Source organism: Dermacentor albipictus, chromosome 6, assembly GCF_038994185.2.
Source record: "Dermacentor albipictus isolate Rhodes 1998 colony chromosome 6, USDA_Dalb.pri_finalv2, whole genome shotgun sequence".
Taxonomy (NCBI): Eukaryota; Metazoa; Arthropoda; class Arachnida; order Ixodida; family Ixodidae; genus Dermacentor; species Dermacentor albipictus.
The window spans coordinates 24,551,113-24,576,614 of NC_091826.1; the positions used below are offsets into that span (position 1 = coordinate 24,551,113).

Consider the following 25,502-nt stretch of genomic DNA (forward strand, 5'->3'; position numbering starts at 1 on the left):
CGTAGAGTTATGTCAACTCTATGATTTGTCGAGATGTCGCCATATATGATGTCGCCACCATGTCGCCATTCTATGTTGCCACTTTGAAGTGGAAGGTCGACGTGCGAGCAAAAGTGCTCCGCTGCGAGATTTCGAGTGACGCTCAATCTGCATCCTACTGCAGGAGGGCGCAAACATTACGCATGACCTATGCTTGTATGGGGACAACACCGCTTGCAGAAAAGCCACCGTGCGGTTATAAATTAATGGGACGCCTGAGTGAGCAAATTCAAACTTGCGGCGATGATGATGTCTGCCGCAAGAGATACGATCTGACAAGTGAATGGCGCGAAGACGCACAGTGCGTTCAAAGCGTACGTGTGTGCGTTACACACGCGTCATCGCTTGGTCCTCGCAGTGGGTGGTCCTAAATGAAAATTCCTCCATTCTCTACTCGAATTGACCGTGGAAACAGCACGCAAGAGAAGACAGAAAGGTGCTGCCGCATCTACACATAGCCGTCTGCGCCGTTGAACGCTACACCGCGCGCCCACGCGTTCACTACGTCCGCGCGCTCTTCCATTGTCTTCCGGTGCACAACGGCGGCCATCTACTACATCTAGGGAGCCTCGGATGAGTTCACCTGAAGACCGGCTCATTACTGAGGTAAGACTCGCAATATAATGTTATCGTGCATTCAGAAAAATAGCACGCGACCGAAGAACGCCTCAAGCCGCTTTGTTGTCATTTTGCGCGACGCTTGCTGGCGAAGTTCTTTCTTTTATTCTGTGAAGGGATCAACGTACCTACCATCTCTTTCCCTTTGGTATATATGGTGCACTACGTATCTTAGAGATGCAACGGTTTGGGGGAGTAGGGAAGTGTGTCAAGATGATGCAGCTGGGTGTACAGACCACCAGGAAAACTCACTGGAACCGGGGGATCCTAGCTATGCATGGGGGAGGAGAAATCATTTCTCTCGGGAACCACTGAACCAAATTTGACGAGATTTATTGCATTTCAAAGAAAAAAAAGTTAAATTGTAGTGTCTGGTGGCAGCAAAGTTTTTATTTAGGTGATGCATTCTTTGAAAAAAAAATTGTTGAAAATGGGAAATTTTCAGAGAACGAAACTGAAGTTTGCAAGTCGGCAATGTAAAATAGTGTCTTAGGTCTGTAAATTGCATCTAATAGTACATCTAAAGCGGACAAGATTTATATGCTATGCATATGGCTCTCAAATAGACCACTAATATGTGAGTAGAACTTTTGCAATACCCATGTAAGCAATGTAACAAATTCGCAAATGTGTCCGCTTTGGATGGTCTAATAGATTCGGTTTACACAACTTCAAAATCTGCTCTTCGTGCGGAGCTACGAATATGTAAAGATCATGATTCTATATTTTTTTCAAATGTAACCAATTTATGAAAATCCATCTAAAGAAATTCAGCCCTTAAATCAAAATTCTACCTCTATCATCAGTCACTGCATGTAGAATTTGATTTTACCTCTCAACTGCAACAAATTTTATTTAAATCGGTCCTGTGGTTATCTCAGAAAAGCATTTCTATGTTTTACATGTATTTGAATGGGCAGCATCAGCTAGAGTTGGGCCTGAGCAGATTTGGGCTCGAGCTAGAGCTTCCTCTTCAAGGGCTGCAGAAAATAGCACGTCTTCCATTTCCAACATCGCCCTCTCTTTGAAACCCCTTTTTCTTTTTGCAATCTATGTGTCTATTTGTGCTACGAGCTGTCTTCCCCAGACCTGACGATTTTGGCTGTTCGTGCGTGTGGTGCACATGACCGCGTGCACAGCATGCTTATTGTGCTGCTAACAGCTGAGGCACACTTTCTCTTCCTGCCTGCTGGTAGCATGAAGAGCAGGCGCGTATCACATTGGGAGGTCCATTGGCTACAAATACCAACAATACCACAGCTTGCCATCTCGTAGTATGGAAGTGTTTCAAGTGTATTGGATATTCCTGCATTAAGAAGTAATTTTGATTGCATGGTGAAGTTGCCACGGCGGTGTTCATGCCATAGTCAAGCTTGGGAAGCATCTGGTACTACAACTGCTTCCTGCTGTTTTGTTCAAATGAATAGAACGAACGCCCGTAATGTTGGACATGGCATATATATCTGCTTAATTATGTGGGCATGGTTAACAGAGTTTGTCATTTTGCACATTCACTATATCAAGCATACGAATTAAGTAGCACCTTTACCTCCCCCCCCCCCCCCCCCCTCCTCCGTTTGCGCTGAATAGTGCCATTTGCGAGTTATGAGGTTATTTGGAAATGTAGAGTGAAGTGCATGTTTGGCACTGTTGTGAAAGCTGGAAAAACAAAGAGACGATTGGCTCTGGCTATTACTAAACAAAGCAATTCCGTATAAGTACTTTTCTATTGCTGCAGGAAGCTGCTACTGGTTGCTCCCATCATGGCAGGGCCTGATGATGCTGTTGCCCTGCAGACTTTACTGGCACATGTCCAAACTGCAGTATGGGGAGAAGGTGTGCCTATTGCAAGACTGGAAGAGATGCTTGCCCAACTTCCTGCAAGATTCAGAGGACGATTTGCGGCAACAAGAGAAACCATAGAGTTAATTGTCAGTCACTTTCCCACTAAACTTTACGTAGGCTCTGATGATAAAGTCTATACTCATTCGGAAGCCCACCAGGTGTCTACAGGCACGTTGGAAAAGCACAAGTTCAATGCTAAAGACGAGGCAGGCGCCGTCACACATTTCCGTGATGTCAAGGGCTACATCTCCAATGTGATGAGTGGCTATGGCTTCGCTGAGATGAAACATCCTGTGGAAGCACTCGTTTTTGTGCACAGGACAGTCGTCAAGCATGGCAGGCCAAATGACCCAAACAGACTAGGTCTACAAGTAGGGGACATAGTCATTATGGATGTGAAAAAGGATGATTTAGGCACAAGTGCCCAGTACCAAGCTACGCATGTGAGAATTCATGAAGACGCATCTCGGCCTGTGCACAATTTGCTATCTGTCGCGGCGCCTCGTGTGGGCAATGAAGAGTACATATCAAACCAGATTGGCACCATTCACTTGCTTAAGCTCGACAGTGGGCTCATCAGTTTTGGTCCTGAAGGTGCAGAGTGTGCCTTCTTCATGAGGAGCTGCATTTCTAAGACATTGCTGAAACCCACAGAGAAGTTGTGTGAAGTATTCAGTGTTGGTGACAAGGTGTGCTTTGACGCGCAGTTAAACCATGATACAAGCAAACAAGAGAAGTGGCAGGCAACCATGGTTACCACAATCCAGCGGTGTGGGTCTCACAGCACGGTGTTCGGTGATGAATATAAGGCACCTTCCAGAACTGCAGTTGCGGTGAGAAGGTGCGTTCCTGAGACCTTGCGGAAACCCTCAGAGACACTGTCTGAGGGATTCAGTGCTGGTGGTAAGGTGTGCTTTGATGCACAGCAAAACTTTGTTCCAACCAGGCAAGAAAAGTGGCAGCCAACAATGGTGACCACAGTCCAGTGCACTGGGTCTAGCAAAGTGTTCGATGATGCCTACAAGGCACCTATCACAACTGCAGCTGCGAGGAGCTGCATTCCTGAGACCTTGCGGAAACCCTCAGAGGCACTGCCCAGGGTATCCAGTGTTGGCGACAAGGTGTGCTTTGATGCAAAGCAAAACCTTCTTCAGAGCAGGCAAGAGAAGTGGCAGCCAACCATGGTGACCACAGTCCAGCGCAGCCAGTCTACCAAAGTGTTCAATAATGTTTACAAGCTGCCTACCATGACTGCAGCTGCAGTAGAGGAGAATAAAAAAAAGAAACCATCTTGTGCTGACATCAGGAAGAAACATGTACGTGGTGGCTGTCACCTTGACCAGTGTGTCAGTGTAGCGTTCTCCGCCCGCAAAAAAATGTCAAAGTACAGAGGCACATTTCATGCTGAGTCTGAAACACTGGGGCACGTAAAATGCCATTGTGATGGCACGATTGTGTTAACGCTCATTGACACTGTGTACGGGGAGGGCAATAAGATCCAGTCCTTTAGGAAGTTGTTGGAAGGCCCTGCTGTTGAAAACAAGGTGGATGTCTTTGTCGATGCTGTTGAAGTTGAAAGCGATTTCTGGCTCGCAACACTTGTGTGGACGGGCGAGCGCCCTGTGAAACCGCACGTGAATCGCAGTGAGGACATTTTCTCTTCCCTTCTTGCCTCTGTGAGGGACGAGAAGGGGAGCAGTGGTTTCGCAGCAGTCAAATACAACCTTGTTGCCTGCCAAAAGTGTCTTTCCACTCCTGGAGAGGGCACTTCGCTCTACCCAACCAAGAGCATTGACCTACCTGCAGTGCAGCAGACGACGGTTCAGCTGCAGGAGCCCAATGTCTGCCTACCAAGAGCATTCTCTACTTCCCGCAAGGGTGGCATCGTCCACTCTGATGTGTCATCGGGCTGGAAACCCTGTGCTGCAGTCTCACTCGACCACAGTCGGTCCTCTGGAGTAGTTGACGTTGCTGCCACACAGAAAACCACATGTCCTGCTCCTGTCGGCATTGCCATGCCATGGTGAGTATCATGGTGATTGCGAGAAGCATTAGGGTATTTTCCAGTGAAGCTTTGAGCAAGCATTTCAGAAGGTCCGTCAGTTTTTTTGCAAGTGAGCACTTTGGTTTTTGCGCGCTTTCCATTTGCTCTTACATTCAAACTTCATTAGAATGGAAGCAGCATCCGACCTGAAATTAGCTTCGTTATGTTCAATATTCATTATATGCATATTGACACATATGCTCAACCCATGGGCAAAGTAATTATTGCTGGTTTTGGTTTACACTAAACACATGCTGTCGAAGGGGCCAAACAGAGGATGCCTTCCAGGTAGAGAAAGACGGCAGTTATTGTACGTGTGAGGACTCAAAATGGCCTTTTCTGGTTTGAGCCAGCTGTGATAACATATTCGTTACATGCTGATATCGGTGTGAAGCATTTTAGGTTTGCTTCATTGTACCCAATAATTTGTTAGATCCACATTCGTTACATTGAGGCTCAGCTGTAATTATTTTGGTAGTTTTTATCCAAAAACACACAGCCACTTTGTACTGTGACAGCACAGTGGCAACAGTGCACAAAATTTAAGTTTGTTTCTACAATTAAAACAGAATTAGATTTTGCTTTCTTCAACTAAAATGAGTACCTACTTATGGAGTAATGAAATTGCTTGAAATTTTGCAGTAGAATGTGAACTGCAGTAATGGCCATTGATCGTCAATGCCAACAAATTCAAAAAAGCCCTGTTAACACCTTATTGTAATTCTGCTACGCTGCTAAGACGTGTTTTGTTTTTGTTTGGATACCACCCACAACGAAAATAAATGAAATGAGGCTTGCTTGCTTCTGTTACATCATGTGCTACATTACGAATGACCATTACCAACAGAGTTTTAGCTTGTTCGTACATGCACATGTTGCAATTTACAGAGTACCAGAACGCTGGAGTTGTGAACAGCGGTAGCACTTGTGGCATCCTGTGGCAGCTGGTCCAACTACAAAGTGCCAGAAACCGTTTTTTGCTGTTAAATGCTGTTCTCATGGAAGGAAAATTTAGAAAAAGCCACTGTAGAATCATTACAGTGTTGCAGACTCCTTTACATGATCAACACCTGTGTAGCACATTGCTTGTCATTGCAATAATAGTTTTGGTTAAACTAAACACCACCAAACAGTGCCATCACTGCTGCTGCTAAAAAAAGAAAAGAGTCAAGGAGCACTTGGTTATTTCTACGTGGATGAATATGAAAGCATTGTGACCACCGCGTGATGCTTAAACATTATGCCACAACGTATGGCTGTGGGTTTGATTCCCACAACCAAACGTCGAGGGTTCGACTTCCAACAAAGGTTGTGGGTTCAAGTGCCGTAATTAACTATATCTTAATTCACTGTGTCTTAATTAGTTTCATCTTAACACCAAATGTCATACGCTCGAGTGCTGCAGTTAACTCTATCTTAATTAACTTCACCTTAATTAACATCAAGGGTCATTGGTTCAACTTCCACCAAAGGTTGCGAGTTTGAGTGCCTTAATTAACGACATCTTCATTAGGAGGGCCTTAAGTAACACTAAAGGCTGAGGGTACAACTGCCACCAAAGGTCATGAGTTTGAGTGCCTTAATTAACTTTCTCTTACTTAGCTGTGCCTTGACAGTGCCTTGATTACCTTTGCATTAATTGCCAACAAAGGTCACGGGCTCGACTCCCACCAAAGGTCAAGAGTTCATAGCCATTTTGTACCATCGTGTGGTCAGGCTGCCAATGCCGGATTTTTTGCCTCATAAGCCATTGAATGCTTTTGCATTAAAAACAAGAAAAGATTATGAAGATTTACAAGAATGGGAAGAAAGGAATTAGAATGAGAAATCTGTATGAAAGCACAAAGGGCAGTGCCTTGCGATTTGAGGTTGAGCTAGTTGCTTAAGGACAAAAAATTGTACCGGAGCAAATATTCGTAACAGGATGAGCCATGTGCATGTTGTAGCACAAATTCGGAAACAACTCACCACATCCGAATTGAATGTGAAGGTATTCACCCAGCAAGACCTGTAGGAAATGCCGACCTTTCAAAAGTGCTGGGATTTGAAGCGGAAAGAAGCATTAATCGATTTTTCGTTGCTCCCTTTCAAAGGGGATGCCAATAAATCATCACCATTGTCACCAATATTCCACAGATTGTAATACACTTATGGACAAGCTAAAACTGGCCGATATCTGAAGGTTTTTGTTACTTGTGTACACCACCCAGAGCACCTGCAATGTCTGCTGCAGTAGATCAGTGGCTGAAGGGCAGTCTACTTCTGATCATGAGGTTGCAGGTTCAACTCCTGATGGCTGCATTCCAATGTGGGCATAATGCAAAAACACTTGCCAAGGTTTGGGTGCGTGTCACTGCTGCACTTATCACAGCCCCTGTGTTGCTTAGGTATGTTAAACCACATCAATCCATCACCTGCTACCAAGAATGTAATCATTGAAATGCTATGCAAAAGACAGACAGAGATGTACAGTGCAGACTTGTGATTAGGAATGAGAAAGGAATCCACCAGCACAACTTATGTGATTTATTTTCTTGCTCTCTATGCCAAACTCTAAGACAAATCACCAAGATGACATAAAAAGAAAAAAGGCAGTGTAACGTACAGATGTGCACAGTCAGTACTACCTACTTGGCTGCTGATGTTGACAACAGGGATGTTGGACCCAGGATGGTGGCTTGTCTGGTGTAGTTTTGGAATATGAGAGCGAGAAAGAACAATCAATATTGATTACAAAAAATTCTAGGGGCACTTATCCCTACGTGGATGAATGCAAAAGCATTGTGACCAATGCTTAGACATTATGTCACAACACAATATCGTGGGTTTGACTCCCACCAACGATCTAGCTATCGAGTGCCTTAATTAACTATATATTATTTACTGTACCTTAATCAACACCAATGGCCTTGAATTTGAGTGTCTTAATTAACTATGAATTAACGGTCATTAATTAATGTTACATAATTTACACCAACGGTCGTGGGTTCAACTCCTGCCAATGGCCGTAGGTTTGAGTGCCTTAGCTATATCTTCATTAACTGTGCCTTAATTAATTTCACCTTAATTAACACCAAAGGTTGTGGTTTCAACATCCACCAAAGGTTGAGGGTTCATAGCCTTTTTGGACCCTCGTGCGGTCATGCCGCCAACGCTGGATTTTACGCCTCATGAGCCATTTAATGCTCTCACATTAAAAGAAAACCAAGTTTACGACCTATGTATTGTCTCTTCAATTGGCCAGGCTGAGCTTCTAGATAAGCGTGACCAGAGCCTGCATGCTTTGAAGAGGGAGGTTCGTAAGCCACCCTTCCAGGGTTGTTGGCCGTTCTGAGGATGGAATAGAGGCCAGTTACTCTTGCACGGCAGCACAGCTTCCCGGGCAATCCCACAATACATGGGCATTGTCCAGCAAGTCACCGCATGCCTAACATGAGGGTCACCTCGGCCTCCCCTGTATGTTGTGTATAAAGTGTGGCGTAGGCAGTGTGGTGATGCCCACATCTACAGCAATGCCTTGTCATGGTTGGAGTAGGTGGTTGGTGGAGAACGGTGTTCATTTGGAGCTTGTCCAGTATGTCTCTCCCGTCTATATTCATGCGAGAGTTCAATTTTCTTCAGGGTCCACTTTTTTTTTTTTGATGAGGTTTTATTATTAATAGGCTTGCTCCCGCCGTTGCAGAGGAGGACCTGGAAGAGATGCATTGGAGATGGCCTATCAATGGCATATATATCAGATAGCATATGCCGTCTCATTCCTCCTAATTCCTGCGTGACCAGGAATCCACTGTATACTGACTGTACTGTTTGAATGCCTTGTGAAACGTTGACTCACTATTTGGTGCAAGTCTGACACCAGGCAGTTAGCGATAATGGCTTTACATGCCACCTGACCGTTAGTCCTAATGATGGCATTTCTGCCATGTGAAAAATGTGCAGTAACCACTTCCATGATGAACAGAAGTTTGGTGTGAGTCTGCAATGTGACATTTTCGTGTAGCCCCTAGAAGAATGCTGTTGTTGGTGTCGCTACTCCTGTTCTGCACCCTCTCTGTCCCGAAGAGACGTCAGTGTGGAGAGCAGAGTCTTCCTGTGCTGTGTTAGGTGCTTTGTCTGCTCGACGTGTATCTCTGGGTTCTTGTTTAGTGAAAGAGGATCCACCCCTGTGTTGTCTAGCATAGCCCAGGGCGGGCGGTGTGGTTGTGCAATCTGGTGTGTTAGATGACCGATAGCCAAGCGCGCCGAGAAGAGCTCTGCCTTGAGGTGTGCTATGGAACCAACCATGTATGTTGTGCCTCCTCTCTGAGCTGGCTGATGTCGTCGAGAGCAGTGTGCGGCTGACCCCTCAATCCTGGCATTGGGGCATACTTGCGGAGACCAGGGGACGTATTCACACACGATCACTTTTGGCGATATTATCGCCTTCGTGTAACGTAGTGCTCAGCCAGCCAATCAGCTCATCTGATTTTGCGCTACAAGCCAATGAATGAGTGTGCGCCTGATGGCCGAGGCGATAGTATCGCTGAATGACCAAGTGCCGTCTTGACTAATTAGCGGAACAGTCTTTCCAGTTTACTTTTCTGCATCTTCATAAGTTGCAAGTAGGGGTATTGATACATGACTATTGGAATTGCCACGGCTTTAATGATTTGTAGCGCCTGGTGTTCTTTGAGGCCTCTAACCTTCCTTGTAACGCATTTGAGTAGCCATTTGATTTCTAAGAGTTGCTCTGTGATGTGATGCATCTGAGGTGTAGCACCGCCATTGTCTTGGAGCCAGTATCCAAGCGCCTCCATGTTTTGACTTGACAGTATCGCACTGCTGTCTACTGTGAGAGAAATTTGTTTGTGAACACTCTTATGCCAGAGGACATGTTCTATTAGTGATGACCAAGTATTCAGACTTGGTACTGTAGAGTGTTAGCCCTCTTGTGGAGAGGAATTACCTTATGGTGTCTATGGCCTGCTGTAAGAGAAATTTGTTTGCGAATACTCTTCTGCCAGAGGGCCTGCACTATTAGTGATGATCAAGTATTCAGACTTGGTACTGTAGAGTTAGCCCTATTGTGGAGAGATACTACTTAATGGTGTCTATGGCCTGCTGTGAGGTCTTTTTCAGTTGAGCTGAGGATCCTTTGCATGCCCAGTGTGTGATGTCGTCAGCCTAAATTGTGGATTCAAGATATTGTCACGTGGTCGTGACGTCAAGGAACACAGTAGCAATACTGTGAACGACAAAACTAACTTTTATTGGGCGAACCTGTACCCACAAAACAGGCTACACTTATAGCACAACGATAGCGGCGAGCGAACACGCTCGGTGATCGTCGAAAATCTGATCAGCAGGTCAAGCGCGTTGGCTTTTATAGAGCAGTCGTTGAATGTTTCAGACTAATCGTTCGCACCCGCGTGCCTTCCACAAAGTTCTACACCATTCGCGTCAGGTGACAAAATCAGATAACATAAGGTTCGGCGACAACAGACATCAGATAGAAGCATCGATAACTTTCCAGAAACTTCGGATACATGCAGGTGCGTCCCACGCTGTGCGATTACATTTGTTAGGCGGCGAAACGTGGTTGCCCGATAAAGATAAGTACACGTGTCAATATATATGCCAGAGTTTGTGTGAGAAGTGGTGGAGTTCGAGTGAAAACAGGGTGGATGACAGTACAGAGCCCTGCAGTCCGTGCTGTGACTTTGTTTGCCCACGCCATGTAAGTCCCCTGATGTAGTGATAAAGAGTTGTCCTGGTTGGATATCACGGAGACCTTCTATAAAAGCCTTGTGAGCAACATTGTTGAAGGTACCCAGAATGTCGAGCCCAACAATGACTTGTAGTTGACTGCTGCCTTTGTCAACTGAGGACTGTTATGTTGACATAAGTTCGCGAATTTGATTACTCTGGCATCCCTCTATGTGTTGTTCTCTTGGATCCAGTGTAGTCAGGGTCCAAGATCCGATTAAGGTCAGGTAAATAGGACGTAGGTTCGATACGGAAGTCAAAGGCTTTTCGGGCTTCGGTATGAGCATTACTTTCACCTCCTTCCACACGTAGGGGACCATCCTGTGCATCTATGCCTTGTTTATCATGTCCAGTAAATGTTGATAGTCGTCTGGCAAATTGCGTAGCATCTTATTTGTTATGCCATCCTCTCTGGGAGCCGTATTACATTTACTCGTACTGAGGGCAGCCTTTAACTGGCCCATGGTGAACAGTTGGTTCACTTCGATTGTTTGGGGGGTCCAGCTCAGGGAGGTGCCAAAGTGTTGATTGAGAGGTGGCTATAGGGTAGCAGTGATCTGCAATGCATTCAGCAATATCACTCCCTGAAATGTCATCTTGAAGTGCTTCCTGGTGATCCTTACTTTCTGGATGGCCCAGGAGGCTGCAGAAGAGTGCCCATGCTCTGCTTGTACGCATGTTGTTGCCTGTAGTTTGACAAATCTGCATCCAATTATTTGCAGTAGCGTTGTCCAACCTTTCTTTGAGATGCTTGCTTTTCTTGTTTTTTTCCACTCTCGGGCTAGTTTGTGGTGCCTATCTCAACAAGCAATGAGATAATGGTCCACCTGTTGTTGGACTTGTGTTTATTGCACCACCTCCATTGCTTTATGCCTTTGCTTGAGGAGTAGTTCCCATTCTTGCAGAGAGTCGATGGTGGTGTCAGCCAGCATTCGTGTAAATCTATGCCAGTCTGTGAGGTGTGTTGGTGTGCAGCGAGTCTTCGTACGAGCCCTTGTTCTACAATGGGTACGGTAACCTCTAATATGCAATGGTCATTGCTGAGTGTTCCACCTGTGTTGCGCCACATCCATTCTATTGTGCGGCCCACGTGGTTCCCTGCGTGTGTCTGCATTGTTGTGTTGTTTAAGAAAGATGTGCTTCATATGCTGATTGTAGGAGCTGTCTACCGGCCATCTGGAGTGCTACTAGTATAGCCCCAAGTTTCATGGTGACATTTAAGTCAGCCAAACAAATGACGTCTTGTTTGTGAAGGAAGGCTAAAGGTCGTTTCCACTGCTGTTCAATAGATCTTGCTGTTGGTGCATGGTAGGTGTTGGTGTGAGCGATATCGTACATCTTACGGAATTTAACGGTGCAGGAGCACGCTCTCCTCGTCCTAACTGTCAACATAACCCATATCCTGTATGACCCCGTGGACATTTGAAATGAGCGTCACTGTCGCTGCTGGAAGGACAGGTGGTCTTTCTGAAGAGGGGTTAAATGCACACAGTATGCTACTCTTATAATAAGCTGCATATCGAGGCAATGTTAAAGGGCCCAGCATTGGAAGTCATGTGTGGTTTGCTGAGTTTTGGAGACGTGATACAGTGAAATGGTAAAAAGGGTGACAACATGGAATGTTACCTTGGGGACAAGCATGCATGCTCCCTCTACTAACGCGCTCTTTGTTACGCCAGTGTTGCGACTGCAAGCGTTTGTGGCCATTGAGTAAACCCTGTTCACGTATGTATTTAGGCACATGAAACCACACGTGTTTAGTCATTAAGCGAATGCCTACTGCATTTTGTGTTGCCAGCAAAGCTATGGGCCTTACTTTGTGTTATGTTCTAATACTTTGCCATAGCCAAAAAAAAAAAAAAGAAAAGGTGCAGAAGGGTGAAGCTGCGCCTTTTCTTTTTTTCCTTTCTATTTTTCAAGCTATGTATGCATGCTAAATCTTCATTCTGTTACTGTTGCACTTTTTTCTTTTTTCAGCACTTTAGGCACATCTGAAGCAACAGCATTTCAAGGCTCCGTCGGTGCCGATTTTGCTGACACCTTGTCTGGGCATCTGGTAGCACGTTCTGTCATGCCTGGAACAAGGCAACCGGCAGCAGCCTTGCTTGGCAGAGATGACTTGACTGAGGAGCACAGTAAGCAGAGTCCACACTTCAGATCTTGAAGCAAGAAAATCGGCCCTAGTGTATATATGCTGTGTAATCTTGTACACGTGTGCACTAAGGCTCCTCAGTAGCCATAGCATTCTGCGGCTGAGCATGAGCTCATGGGTTCGATTCGCAGCCCCCCAGGGGCACATTTCACTGAGGGCAGAATAAAAAAAATGCTCGTATTACTTAGATTTAGGTGCCTGTTAAAGAACCCTAATTAGTCGAGATAACGCCTTCAGGCACTATTTCTGTCCACTGAAAATTTATCTTCACCATGTTCCTTGCATCTTTAGAATTATGATGAGCGCCCAGCCACAAGACAGGTCACGTATTTTCAACTCTCCTGTGAGCTCTATCAAGTTTGCAGAATGGGGACTTGATTTGAGAACTCTCTACGGGAATGCCAAATTGTCAGATGTGAAAATACAAAGTATTTCATGTCTGCATGTATTTAATGAGCCACTGTGAAGACATGCATGATGTAAAGCATGGTAAAAAGCAATGAAAGAAGTTAACCCATGCCTACATGACGACATTCTGGCACCGAGAGTTCTCAATTTTCTGAGGACTGTTGGTAGAAGACCCAGACTTCTACCTTCCAACTTGTTTTACTGAAGCACTTTACACATATTACTCAAGCTTACAGCATACATCCAGCCAGAAATGTCCTTAGATGTGTATAAAATGTTTTAAAAGTTGTTACGTATTTCCATGAGAGCTTTTGCTTTTGATGCATTATTTTGGTGTGAAGGAGCCTCCTGCTGTGATGTCTCTGGTATCCCTTGTATTGCTTTGGGGCACTGAACCACATGATTTGATCTTTGATGTTGAGACTTTTGTTTGCAGTTAAGTATTTCTGGTGTTCAATACAATTACATATAAACTAGTGCACATATAATGTGCAGAAAGAGGATCCAGAGCAAGACTCCTGAGTGGGACCTCTTGCAGTAAACTACAAAGAATAGTAATACATATCAGCAGCAACTAAATTAACAGTGATTGCAGAGTACTATTAACAGTACAAATATCAGCAGGTCACACATTTATGCAAGCAATAATAACAATAATGGTTTAGTAAAACAAAAAGAAAAACTCGGTAAAACAATGTAACACGGCTTAGGGTATCCGGTGAACTGCATGTTTAATATGAAATTATGCTGCAGGTAACAAGTGTATTCATAAAGCTGGCGTTCAGACGATGGCACAGAAAAGGCACATTTAATATTATAAGGCAAGGAAATTCGTAATTTAATTGAAAGAAAGCCAACCCTTTCAATACCATATTCAGAGTGGACTGATTAGCTGCAAAAGCATGATGTACTATTCTGGACTGATGAAATGCAAACAGGATATTATAGAGTAGAACACATCCTGTCAACAATAACACGAGACCTCATACTATGCATAGAAGCTGAAATCTTGCTTCACTCAAAATCTTGACAGCAGGTACGAAATAATGCATCTTTTTTAGCCTTGTTTACATTTAATCTTGTTCTTCCCCCCTCTCATTGTTATTTCCAGGTGAAATTGATGACGAAGACTACAATCTTGATGTGAGTTCGTTGACTTGTCTTGCTGCGTGCCAGGATCGTTCCTTCCCTCTTGTTTAGTCAACTTGTTGACTTTCAAACAAGGGAAGGTACTTTAGATTAACTGCTGATGCTGCAGTGATTTAACCACAATGGGAAAAATGAATTTTCTAAAGAAATTTGAAATTTAAAGAATTCTTTTGCCATGCTTTTTCTTGTGATGTAATTTTTGGTCCTTTCTATTATTCTTCAAGGCTGTTGAGAGCTGTCTGCTGGCTTTGTAGATTTCTAGGATGTTAATTGTTTAAGATTTTGGACTAAGTTTATTGTAAGGGCAAACGCTATGTATTTTTAATCATCTGTGGCATGTAATGAACATTACTAACATTACAAATAATTATATTCAGGAAACTAATTGGCAAACTTCCACAAATTGACTTTTATTGGTTCATATTAGGGTAAATGTTGAAATTCACAAAATTGAAGCTAGGTAATTGTGAAGTCACTCCTCCTTTGCGAACATCTCGAGACTAGCAGCATATTTGAGACATTCATTCTCAGTATTTACTGTAAGATACAATGTTGTTCCAGTTAACAGTTTCCCAAAAGCCCCATCACACAGTTGGGGACATCAATAACTTAATAGTCTATAAGGTTACTGATGTATTTATGGTATTGGACTAACAGTACAAGAACAAGTGTCCTTTAGTCGAATAGGCCTATTGGCACTGGCACAATAATGTACTACAAGGAGGGTACATTGATTTGCAATTACAGTACACTCTTAAGGCTATTAATTAAAATGTAAGTATAGCTTCTGTGGATTAGCCAACTCATGAGTAATTTAATGTATAAATTTGATGTCCACCATAACGAATAATGAATTACCAGAAAATTGTTTCCATGTCTTCGACAGAATTGTTTCGATATTTCCTTCGTTAAAAAAAGAAAACTTGATCAAGAATTGAGCATAAACCAGTTACCTTAATGGGCACCACAGCAAAAGTAAGACAAAAACCTATTAAGCTACCACTAGAAAGTTCTGCAAAACAAATACAGTGACTAAGAGAATAGTATACAAATTCAGTAGTTTATAATTTTTGCTAGGAATGTTATGTGTTAGAAGCAACTGTCATTTATTTCTTCTTTCAGGAAGAAACTCTGAAATGGATTACCGCAGGCATCGAGGAAACGGTCCTACATGTCATCAAACGGGAGCTGCAGACAGTCCGGCGCGAGTTTCTGGGCCGCATGGGGATCACTGGGGAAGCAGCTGGTGTGAGGTCAGCCTTCAGATCTGCATGCACATGCTCTGCCAAATGAGGGAGTATTTAACGTGCGGTTAAGCCTTGGAGTGGTCAAACCCTGCAGTAATTAAATTTCATCCGTCATGGGAGTATTTCCCTTATATACAATGTTTGTTACGAGAACACATATTCATTACTTGCTGATGTCGGCTAGAAGTGTTTTTTTTTTAGTTTTACCTAATGTCTAACAATCCGTAATGAGTCGATCCTGAATATGTCAAACTTGGATGCACTGAGCTGTTGTCTACTTAAGTGTAGCACTGTACTACGCATGTATCAGGCTCCCATTCAACACCAGATTCAATACATCCAACGCTGCACAGAGCTTCTCACACCATTGGTCATATTTAATGCCAGTTAATTTGAAATTGCACCGTTCGTCAGATGACGTCAAACAAGCGATTGAATCTGAAGGGCGGTAAATGCCATGAAAGAAGAATGACCAGGGTGTAGCTCAGTTTTGCTTGCTTACACTTATGGAATGGATTGTTAAAAATGTGGCCGTTCATTATCAGTGCGAAGTGTAGCACCACTCTGCTTCAATAACGTAAAAGGCCTCCCGGTCCCGCACGCATTCTGCAAAAACACATAGATGACAGTCAATCTTTTGGCTGAGTGACTACGGGCATGGGATTCCTACGTCGTCGGGTCTAATTGTCTTCTTGTAAACAAGGGCTTTCCGTGAACACAATTTCTGGGTTTTGCTAGCAGCGGAAACTAATACTTGATTAGAAACCCCACTTAAGATGCATTTTCACCTTACATTTTGGTTAAGAGAACCACTCTGCAGAAAGACCATCGTTGCAGCGGGCAGGACTCTTTGCTTTGTGATTCGCGGGACCACATTTGGCACTGGACATGTTTCATTTGTGCTCACAGGGTTACGTGTGAGTGGGGATAGACTTGCTTGTTCTGGAAGCTGAAAGTCGCTTTTGAATCTAACAGCATCTATGTAGTGTTCGCAGTCACTGACACAGCGGCCAGACGGGAAGGTCCGAGGACAAAGGAACGGTGAGGTGTCGGCGGGTCTTGCGACGCACAAGAGATGGGTGGGCTTAGGCCGAACGAGGAGCAAGGAAAACTGGTTCAAACAGGCAGTCAGTTCCGAAGCTGAAACATGAGCCAACAGCCTGTCTGGTTGACTCATTGCCGACATATGATGGTAGACTGTTCGGACACATTTACGTGTGTAATATGCAGTAGAAGTGCGCTGAGGGTGGCAAGGTGCATATCCATACAGGCTGGTTTTCTTCCGCGCTGCGTCCATTTCGACCTTAGGCTGAATAAAAATGCACGACTGCTTCACCGCATGTGAGGCCCACGGTGGTCCCATGTCCGGGCGATGCAGGCTCTCATCGTCAGCGTAGTTACCATTGCAATCAGAATAACAAAGACCATTCCGCAGCGCAAGTGACTTGCAAAATTTTTTTGCAAAAGTATATGTGAACTCGTGTGTTCAACACGACCCTGGAGAAACGACTAAGTAGATTTCTCTTTCTCTTTTTGATCTTGGAAGACGTGCGGAGTTTTAAGGTAAGCTTTAGCTAGGCATATATTATATTGCAAACTGTTTTGCAACCCCCTCCTGTTCAATACATTTGGCATCAACTTATTGCTCATTCATAACCAATCCATCAAAAGCGAAGTTGTGTTGCAGTTGGTCTTTAAGCAAGGGCCGACTGTGGAGCAGTGGGATTGGTTCACGTTTGATATGAGTACCGTCTTTTTGCTTTAGTATATACCACAAATCATGGTGTGAAACCTTAGTTATTTCAGCATATAATATCAACAGTGTCATGTAAAGCCTTAGACTCCAGCAAGTGGCTTCTCTCGTTTAGTCACTGTGTATAATTTTTCCTAGGCTCTATCCACCTTTGAAACCTTTGTGTCATTTAAATGTCAGCATAATATGTATTACGAATAACACTTACTGCGAACATTTTCGCTTTTGAGTGACATGAGCACTCAAAAGCTCATGAGCAAACAAACAGACTAGTCTCCGTTCAAGTTACAACCTGTTGGGCTGTGTTGGCAAACCTCATTGTCAGTGGAATTTATAAGGTGTGGCATTAAATTTTAGAGCCTGTCTGCCAGTGTCGCTGTTCATGTTGCAATGTGCCTGCGCCTGCTGATGTTAGTTTTTCATCACCTCACCAGATCGGTCCGAAACGGTCCCTCCGTGGAGAGCTCAAAGACTCCAGTGGGCTCGGAGCAGCTGCAATCGCAGGCAGCTGAAGCACCAGAAACAACTGCAGGTTGGTACTGACTAGGCTAAACACGTATGCAAGTTACTCGCAACTGCAGCACAGTGGCTATGACGTATTGCTACTGGGCACACGACTTCAGGCTTCATTGCGAACCACCGTAACAGCGTTCCAATGGGGGCACAACGTGAAAACGTTTGTGCCTCGAGGACTGTGTGCATGCTTAAAGAACACCAGGAGTCGTATTCATAATCTCTCACTTAATTTTCTATTCCTTCGCCCTTTGTCACATATCTCGGTTATGACTTGCCTGCCATGGTGCCAACTGGAATTGCCCACTGAGCGCACAACATATAGTCATCATCGCTGATCGTTATCATTGCCTTGCTTTTTTCTTTATTCCTCATTCTCTTGGAAAGTAGCCACAGGAAAGACCGTGTTCCTGTCAGTGTCTGGTGATTACGGAATACCAACGATACATTCTCCATTGCAGTGTTTGATTGTGTTCCTAGATGTACATTAGCGACACATTTACAGATCGAAGCTTTTCGCATTCATATTTCTTTGATCATTTACAGTGATTGTTATTCATTGCATCACTTTAGCCTTCTATTCTTTCTGATCTCAGGTGCTGGCCATGAGGACTACTGGGATCTTCATGTGAGTAGTTAACTTGCTTTGCTATGTGAACTTTCAAACAAGTAAAAAAAATTTTTTTTAATGAAATGTTAATGCTGCAGTGACTCGACGACAATAAGAAACATTATTTCCTGAACAAAAGTGAAAATGATCGAAATTTTTCTGTTGCTTTTACTTTTTTCTGAAGTACTTCTGGGTCTTTTAACGTTATTCTTCAAGTTTAATTAGAGTTGACTGCCTGCTTTGTGGCTTTCTCAGATGTTGATTGTTTAAGATTCAGGAACATGTTTATTGCCAGGACAAATACTGTTTTTTTTTTTAAATTATCTGTGACATATAGCAATATTTGGCCTCATGAACATTACTAACACGACAAATAGCAATGTTCAGGCGGCTCATTAACAAATTCCACAAGTCGACTTGCCATAAAAACTGGAATACAGGTCAACCCTTTACCTTAAGCCTTTAAGACGAAAGATTACCCCAGCTCATCAAGGAAGAACTTGCCAAGAACATGGATGAGACCGGATTGTTGAGCGCTTCTCAGACGCTCAATGGTTCGGGCTCCTGTGTTCTCTCTGCTTCTTCCAAATGGCGTGCTTTATTTTGTGCTTGTTGTAAATAACATTAGAAGCTGTTGAAGAGTGAAGTTGGGAGCATATATACTTACCTGTGTGCAGTGAAGCCGACCTTTGTTACAGTGTAAAACGTTTCTTTTTTTCCTAGTAAACTTCACCTTTCTGACAAATTTTTCGCGTGGTATTGCTTTATATGATCACGAGAATCGTTTGCACGTGATGTTGGGAGCTTACACTAACTTATGTGCTGTGAAGCCCACTTTTGTTATTGTAAAAAAAATTTTCCTAGTAAATTCTACCTTGTCGACAAACATTTTTTGCATGGTCATGCATTATATATTCATCATATATTCATCATCAAACTCACTCGCGCACAAAAAAAAAAAAATGCTTTTTTGCATTTTTTTCTTTTTTCTTCTTTTTGCCGTCTTAAAAGGTTGCAAGGAAGAAAAAGATGAGAAAAAATTTGTTGACGATTACGATACTCCCCAATGTGAAATTTGAGCACAGCACTATGCGTGTTTTCATTTCGCGATATATTGGCTGGCGCAGAAAACCTTTCTCAAGCAGCACATTGCAAATGAAACGAAGTGTGGCGTGACTGCCTCGCTAATCGGGAGATTGCGAGTGGCAGCATGTGAGTGACGCGTGGGTGCGAGTCACAGCTGCTGCCGCAGACAGACTTCTGCTCATGCAGCATTTTGTTTCTATATGTGGTATCGGTGGACTTGCTTGCTGCATGCCATCGGTGAACAGACGACGGCACGCTACTCTGGCACCATCTCGTAGCGGTCGCCGCCGCAGAGCCTGTCTTATGCGGCACTACGCTTTTCTTCTCACGATTTCGCCATACCTTCCTCCTCAGCTTCCCGCCTCATGGTTTTGCTGCACTTTTCTTCTCGCGCTATCTTCACTATCTCAGTCTTTCATTCCCCGTTGCGCTCGTTCGCTCAGTTACACCGAGGGACGCCGACACTAAACACAAGAACAGGCACCTGAGAGCTTTGCTCTAAAGTAAAGTGGAGGTCACAAATGACACTCCAGAGGTGTGTCCCCTTGGCTGTAGCTCTAGGGTAGCCCCACACCAGGTGACGTGCATTGAACTCCCCGTGCACCAGTGTGCATCCAAGACGTCTTAATTCAATAAGTAGGCGATGAATTCAATAAGTAGGCGATGAAAAAAATGCTTTATAAAGGGAAAGAAACTTTATACAGTACATTCAGGATGCAAAGCCTTCGGCTAAGTCTGCCTTGCGTGATGATTCCTATAATCTGGTGGGAGATATCTGTGTCTAAAGCATCAGGAACACGTGTTTTTTTATACTAGAGCGCCTACTAGTGACAAATTCCTCATGTAGATGTTATATACTGTTAGCTTGAGGGCGCAATTGGGTTTTTGTAGTACAGTCACACGGGGAAGTCGTTTGGTTGTGACTGTGTACTGCTGCAGGGAGCCCCGCTTTTGACAGAACCCCCTGCAATTCCATTTCTACACCGTTAGTTGGCAGTCGCTATGTGTCTCCACCAGCCTCATTATCACTGAGTGGCAGTCATGAATAGGGGTGATTTATTCTCCTACAGCTGGGGGCGAGCTGAGTGCATGTATTTGCGACCAAAGTAGTGAGACCCTCTATAGGTGTTACCATGTCGGCCAATAACCTGTGTAATCTTCTGCCAGAGTGACTGAGTCTCCTGCTATGCATTCGCAAGAGGTAATTGAGTTCACGGAGGGGTTCGGTATTCACCCACATTCGGAAGGACAGTGGGGAAATTCTGAAAAATTGTGTGTTGAGTTGTGAAGTTCCTTTGGCCCCGCTTACGTCCTGGGGTGCAATTTAGGCGGTGGAAGGTGCCGGGACTGCAAGGACAGCTGATCTATGAGCTGCTGGGTGTCGTGAGATTTAGAAAGCAACGCTTGCTTGCATGGCTGGGGTGGCATCAGTGAAGCTTGACACTTCACTGCAGGGTGGGTGACTGGCATCCGCGAGTGTGGTCTTGTGTGGGAACTGGACCGTGATCTGGCGCTTGACCCTGGGTCAGCTATAGGTGTTGGCCTTTTGTAGTGCGTGGACTCAGATCTGGGATTTTGAACATGCCAGCAAGGCCGAGCGGGCGTGAGGTGGCTGCTGCTACTTCTTGGTCAGCTGAGCGAAACCAGTTTTGATCAGTTGACTATCGAAGTAGCCACTTCGGAGTATCCACTTCTTCTACCTGAGCGCCTTCCTAGGTCTTAACCTAGGTCTTATTGAAGGGCTGTTGCTGTCAATTTGGGCAGTCCAGTGCAGTGGTTGGATTATCCTTGTTACAGGATTTGCGGTGAGGGGTACATTAATGTTAGGGAGTCAAGTTCTTGAGTCCGTGCAGTTCACAATGCACAATGTCCGGTGTGGGGCAGGGGTCACTGTGGTGACCCATCCTCATGTATGTCCTGCACACCGGTTGACCAGGACTGTGCGGATAGCAGCGCATCTCCGCCTCAAGGAAGTGTACAAAGCGAGGCAGTCGGAGGCCCTCGAATGTGACCAGGGCAGAGCCTAAGGCGCCCATCATGCGTGGCTTTCTTTGAGTAGGGCATCGGCCACATGCAACAACGGTGTACTAACAACCGTAAGATCCTGATCCAGTCTAGTCCGAAGGATGAAGTACCCCCAATCTTCCATCTTCAGGCCTGCCTTGGTCCACAGCATGCTAGCTAAGGCCACCCAGTGGTTATAGGATGACCTTCTCGTCCCTCAGTGGTAGTGGGGGAGGCGAGCAAGTCTGTTGTCACGATGATCCTTGGGTGCACAGCCCTCGACTCACCCAGTGTTGGCAAAGTCCAATTCGTCGCAGCCGGCCGTACGTGCCTGCTGTTTGCGGCATACAACTTTGGATTTGCCATCGTCAAATTTGTCCAAGTCTAGCCTGTCCGCCCGTGGTTGTCATAGTCGGATTCTCTTCCACGAGGTCTCCTGGTGGTGAGGAAGAACCTGGATCCGCTTCAGTGAGCTTGGCATTGCTAGGATCCCTTGATGACTGGCTTGTCATCGATGAATCTGTAATTTCTGGCGGCATATCCGTGGTACTCGCCGCTTCAGAGGGAATGTACTGCACATGGTCTGCATAGAGACCTGGCGAAAGGTCAATGAACCTTCTGTTCAGCAGATAAAGCCATACTCGATGCATGAACCGCCTGGGAAGAAACACAGTGTGAAACAACTACAACTAGGGTGAGAGCAGACAGGGTCCATCGGCGCCGATGATGGACACGAGGCTGGCCGTGCCAACAGGCAACGCCTCAGGGGCCTCAGTAGGGGGCGCCAGTCAATTTTCTCCTGCGGTATCTCAGAGTGGTTGTTCGGTAAGTCTGCTCTCAGTGAGCGTGGGTGGTGTTCTTTTCACTGGACAAAAAAAGAAACCATATCATGCACGAGGCTGATTGGAAGAGTGCACACAGGAATACACAGCGACAAGAACGAAAAGATGTGCCAGCAATAGCCTTTCAATATGGATACATTCTGCTAAAGGCCACTAATAAGACAGGGGTGACCTGTTTATTTTTTTAAGAACGTGTCTCAACTTATATTCCAGTTTGTATGGTATTAGTTAAATAGGGATGTGCAAATATTCAAAATTCTCAAATAACCAATCAAATAGTGTCCTGGTAAATTCAGTCTTTAAGTGGATTTATCATTGTGTGCAATAAACATAAATCTCTAATGAAAGTATAAGTGTTCATCCCCGTGGACATAGTATAGTCATGGGAACTTATTAGTGGAGCAAACTACATGATTCAGGGAGGAAGATTTTGCCAGTTATTCAGAGATCGCTCGTACTGTCTGAAGAGTCCTGTGTCTGCAAACAAACGGTTTATTTGTTCCTAATGTTCCATTTGTGCTTTTAATAAGCAGTTTTTCATAATGTGCAATGAAATGATAGAGACTTGCTAACATTATGTATACTAGGACATGAGCATTGTTTTATATTGTGACAGCGGCTGCTCATTATTCAGAAACAATTTGAAAAGTGTTCAATATTCAATTCTATTCTGGCACTATTCAATTCATATTTGATTCAGTCTCAAAAATACTGTTTGCACATGTTGCACTTGCAAAACTAAAGCTGGGTAATTGTGAAGATGAAAATCCTAAGATCAGCAACAGCTTTCGAAACATCTGTTCTCAAAATTTACTATGAAGTACTGTACTTTTTCGAATATAAGGCGAGGCTTTTTCCCAGACTCCTTAGCCTCAAAGTCACCCAGCCCACCTTATTGCGAGGCTGATAGATTCACTTATTGTTTCTATATAGCGGCAGCAGCGCCACAATTACGGTAATGCAGATTTTAAATGCCCGTGCAAACCATAGCAACTGATAAACTTGGCAGCTGAGGTAGTACCGTATCTTTTGCAGATATAACCCACATTGAGAATGAGACGAATTTAACAGTAAAGGCGGGGCGCGGTTATATGCAAATTTCGCCTTGAGGTGCAACTTCACAGAAGTGGGAATTTTGCTTCCTTGTGTGGCTTCACTGCAGTTTGGCTCGAGATACTGCCGTGAAGCCTCACCATAAGACGAAACATGCGTGGCTGTGAAGTCACACCTCAAGGCAAAATTTGCCCCTATAACCCACATTGACTATTCCGGGGGTTTCCGGTTATTTGCTATTTTGGGCAATCTCTGCCGAGTCTGAATTACTCATTGGCTTCTCTGTATCCCCTTTTATTAATGTGCATACTTAAGTTAATTTTATAGGGTCTCTCAACTGCATCCTCACCTTATAAGTGAATATTTACAGTACATTGTTGGCCCAGTTAATAGTTTCACTACGCCCCCTCATATAGCTGGGGGTGTCAGTAATGTAATAGTCTATTAGGTTACTGTTGCTGCTATTGGCCTAGTATTATTAGACTACCAGGACCAGACCGAGCGTTTATTAGTTGACTAGGCCTATCAGCGCCAGCACTATAATGTATTAGTAGGCTATGTCAACAAGCTGATGCACTGGCCAACTAGAACTACCTGTCATCATAGCGCACCACAATGGCCACGGCGTCAATTCCGAAATTACAATGCATCGTCTAGCTGATAAGTAAAATATAATTAGTGATTTTGTTCATTAGTGATTTAATATATACCTGATGTCCATCATAACAAATAATGCATTACCAGAAAATTGTTCCCTTACCTCTGGCACTGTTATTTCAATATTTTCTTTTTTATTAAAAAAATACTTGTTAGCTTAATGGGCACCACAGCAAAACTACCGTATTTTCAGGACTATCAGTCATGTTTTCTTCCCCAAAATTTTCAGCGGTGTGTCTTGTACAATGGTACAACATATATGTATAGAACTATATATTATGGTGCGACCAATATGAGTGTTTTCTTTTTTCCCCCAGTACGCCATGCCACAGAAGCAACGCCAGCTATGTGCCTACAACAGCTAGTAAATGTTATTCAGAGGCCATTGACGCTGACCCAGCGATGCTGCCGGCCGAAGTAGCTGTACTTTTTTTACTGTGTCGAATGATGAGGCCTTCAGTGGCTTCTAGTGAAGCGCAGTAAATGTTGGTTTTCTGTGCCTGAGAGGAGTGTTGGTTGAAGTAGCTTTTCTGCTAGAATTTACGGCTTGTAAAAACTTCGTTCTTAGAGATTTAGTGCCCTGAAACGGATAAGTACAGTACTTTGCGATGAGTGTACAAGTGTGCATAATAATGCATTTCATCATGCCGGCCGAGTTAAAATAAGTGCACCTTACTTGCCGGCATCTCTTCAGTAGCAGTTTTTTTTTCCCTTGAAGCTCGCAAAAAGTGGGATGTGTGACTTATGCAAAGGTGCGATTTATAGTCCAGAAAATCTGATGAAACAAAACCGCCTACACTGGTACAGCTTCCAGCAATAAAAATAGTCGCCAAGACTAGCAGAATAATGTGTTAGACTAGTAAAAATGTCCAGAGTTATAATTTCTTTGTGGGTATATGTGGGTTAAAATTAAGTGCCGGTTATTTTTTCTTTCAGGAGGAAATTGTGGAGAGGCTTACAAAACGCATGACGGAGGACATCCCACCCATCATACACCAGGTGCTGGAGGCAGTAAAGCTCCAGTTCCTGAGGAGTTTGGGGATTGCTGCAAGAGCGTTTTGACTGAGACTGACTGTATTCAGATCAGTGGCAACACGAGGCCCATGGCTTGCGGCGCAGGCGTAATCAAGGCGATTAGAAAAAAGCCCGGGGAGTCGTCCGCTATAGCGAGTCGTCCGCTATAGCGAGTCGTCTGCTATAGTGAGTCGTCCGCTATAGCGAGTCGTCCGCTATAGCGAGTCGTCTGCTATAGCGGGTCGTCTGCCAAGACTTCACGAGGTGCCGATGGTGGTACTCGGCGGAGCGCTGCCACGGGCTCTTGCGTTCCTACTAGCGCGTACACTGCGTTGCACACCTGTACATTGTTTGACTTATAAAGTTCTAGTGGTCAAAATCACCCGTGTTTGCAGTTCTTGATCACCTTCTTATACCCGAACTTTGATGCCTTGTGCTGCATTTAACATGACGAACGTTTCTGCAGTCTTGCAAATGTTGGTTCTGTTCATTTTTTCATTTTCATGTTGTTGGCAGCTCCATCCTCTAATGATAAAAGGAACAATTGTCTGAGTTGCCAATTCACTGTAGCAAGCTGATGCGAACATCACTAGAAGATAAAGACAAAATGAAGACACAAATAGAGCACCTTTATAATCATTGTGTGTGCCCTTTTGTCTTTATCTCCGCTTGTAGGGTTGCACACTCTATAATAGTTCTGCCCATTGCCACGAAGTTGTCATA

The 25,502-nt window shown here is 44.3% G+C and overlaps 1 protein-coding gene across 2 annotated transcripts; it reads left to right on the forward strand.

The window, feature by feature from the left end:
• On the forward strand, window positions 1–25,161 carry LOC135896472 (uncharacterized). Of its 2 annotated transcripts, XM_065424870.1 has the most exons (8): window positions 9–645; window positions 2,396–4,525; window positions 12,269–12,426; window positions 13,963–13,994; window positions 15,123–15,253; window positions 17,435–17,532; window positions 18,110–18,141; window positions 24,702–25,161. In XM_065424870.1, the coding sequence occupies exons 2-8, from the start codon at window positions 2,421–2,423 to the stop codon at window positions 24,825–24,827; spliced, it is 2,682 nt and encodes an 893-aa protein (XP_065280942.1). In that variant the 5' UTR covers window positions 9–645; window positions 2,396–2,420; the 3' UTR covers window positions 24,828–25,161. The 2 variants fall into 2 exon arrangements, 1 of the variants encoding a protein (XP_065280942.1); XR_010562713.1 differs by lacking the exon at window positions 13,963–13,994 and having other exon boundaries at window positions 1–645; window positions 24,702–24,807.
• The last annotated feature ends 341 nt before the right edge of the window (window positions 25,162–25,502 follow it).

Coding starts and splice junctions, on each gene's coding strand:
- LOC135896472 (XM_065424870.1), top strand. CDS start 2,421: ATGGCAGGGCCTGATGATGCTGTTGCCCTGCAGACTTTACTGGCACAT. Junction 4,526..12,268: donor GTCGGCATTGCCATGCCATG/GTGAGTATCATG, acceptor TTCTTTTTTCAG/CACTTTAGGCACATCTGAAG. Junction 12,427..13,962: donor TGACTTGACTGAGGAGCACA/GTAAGCAGAGTC, acceptor TGTTATTTCCAG/GTGAAATTGATGACGAAGAC.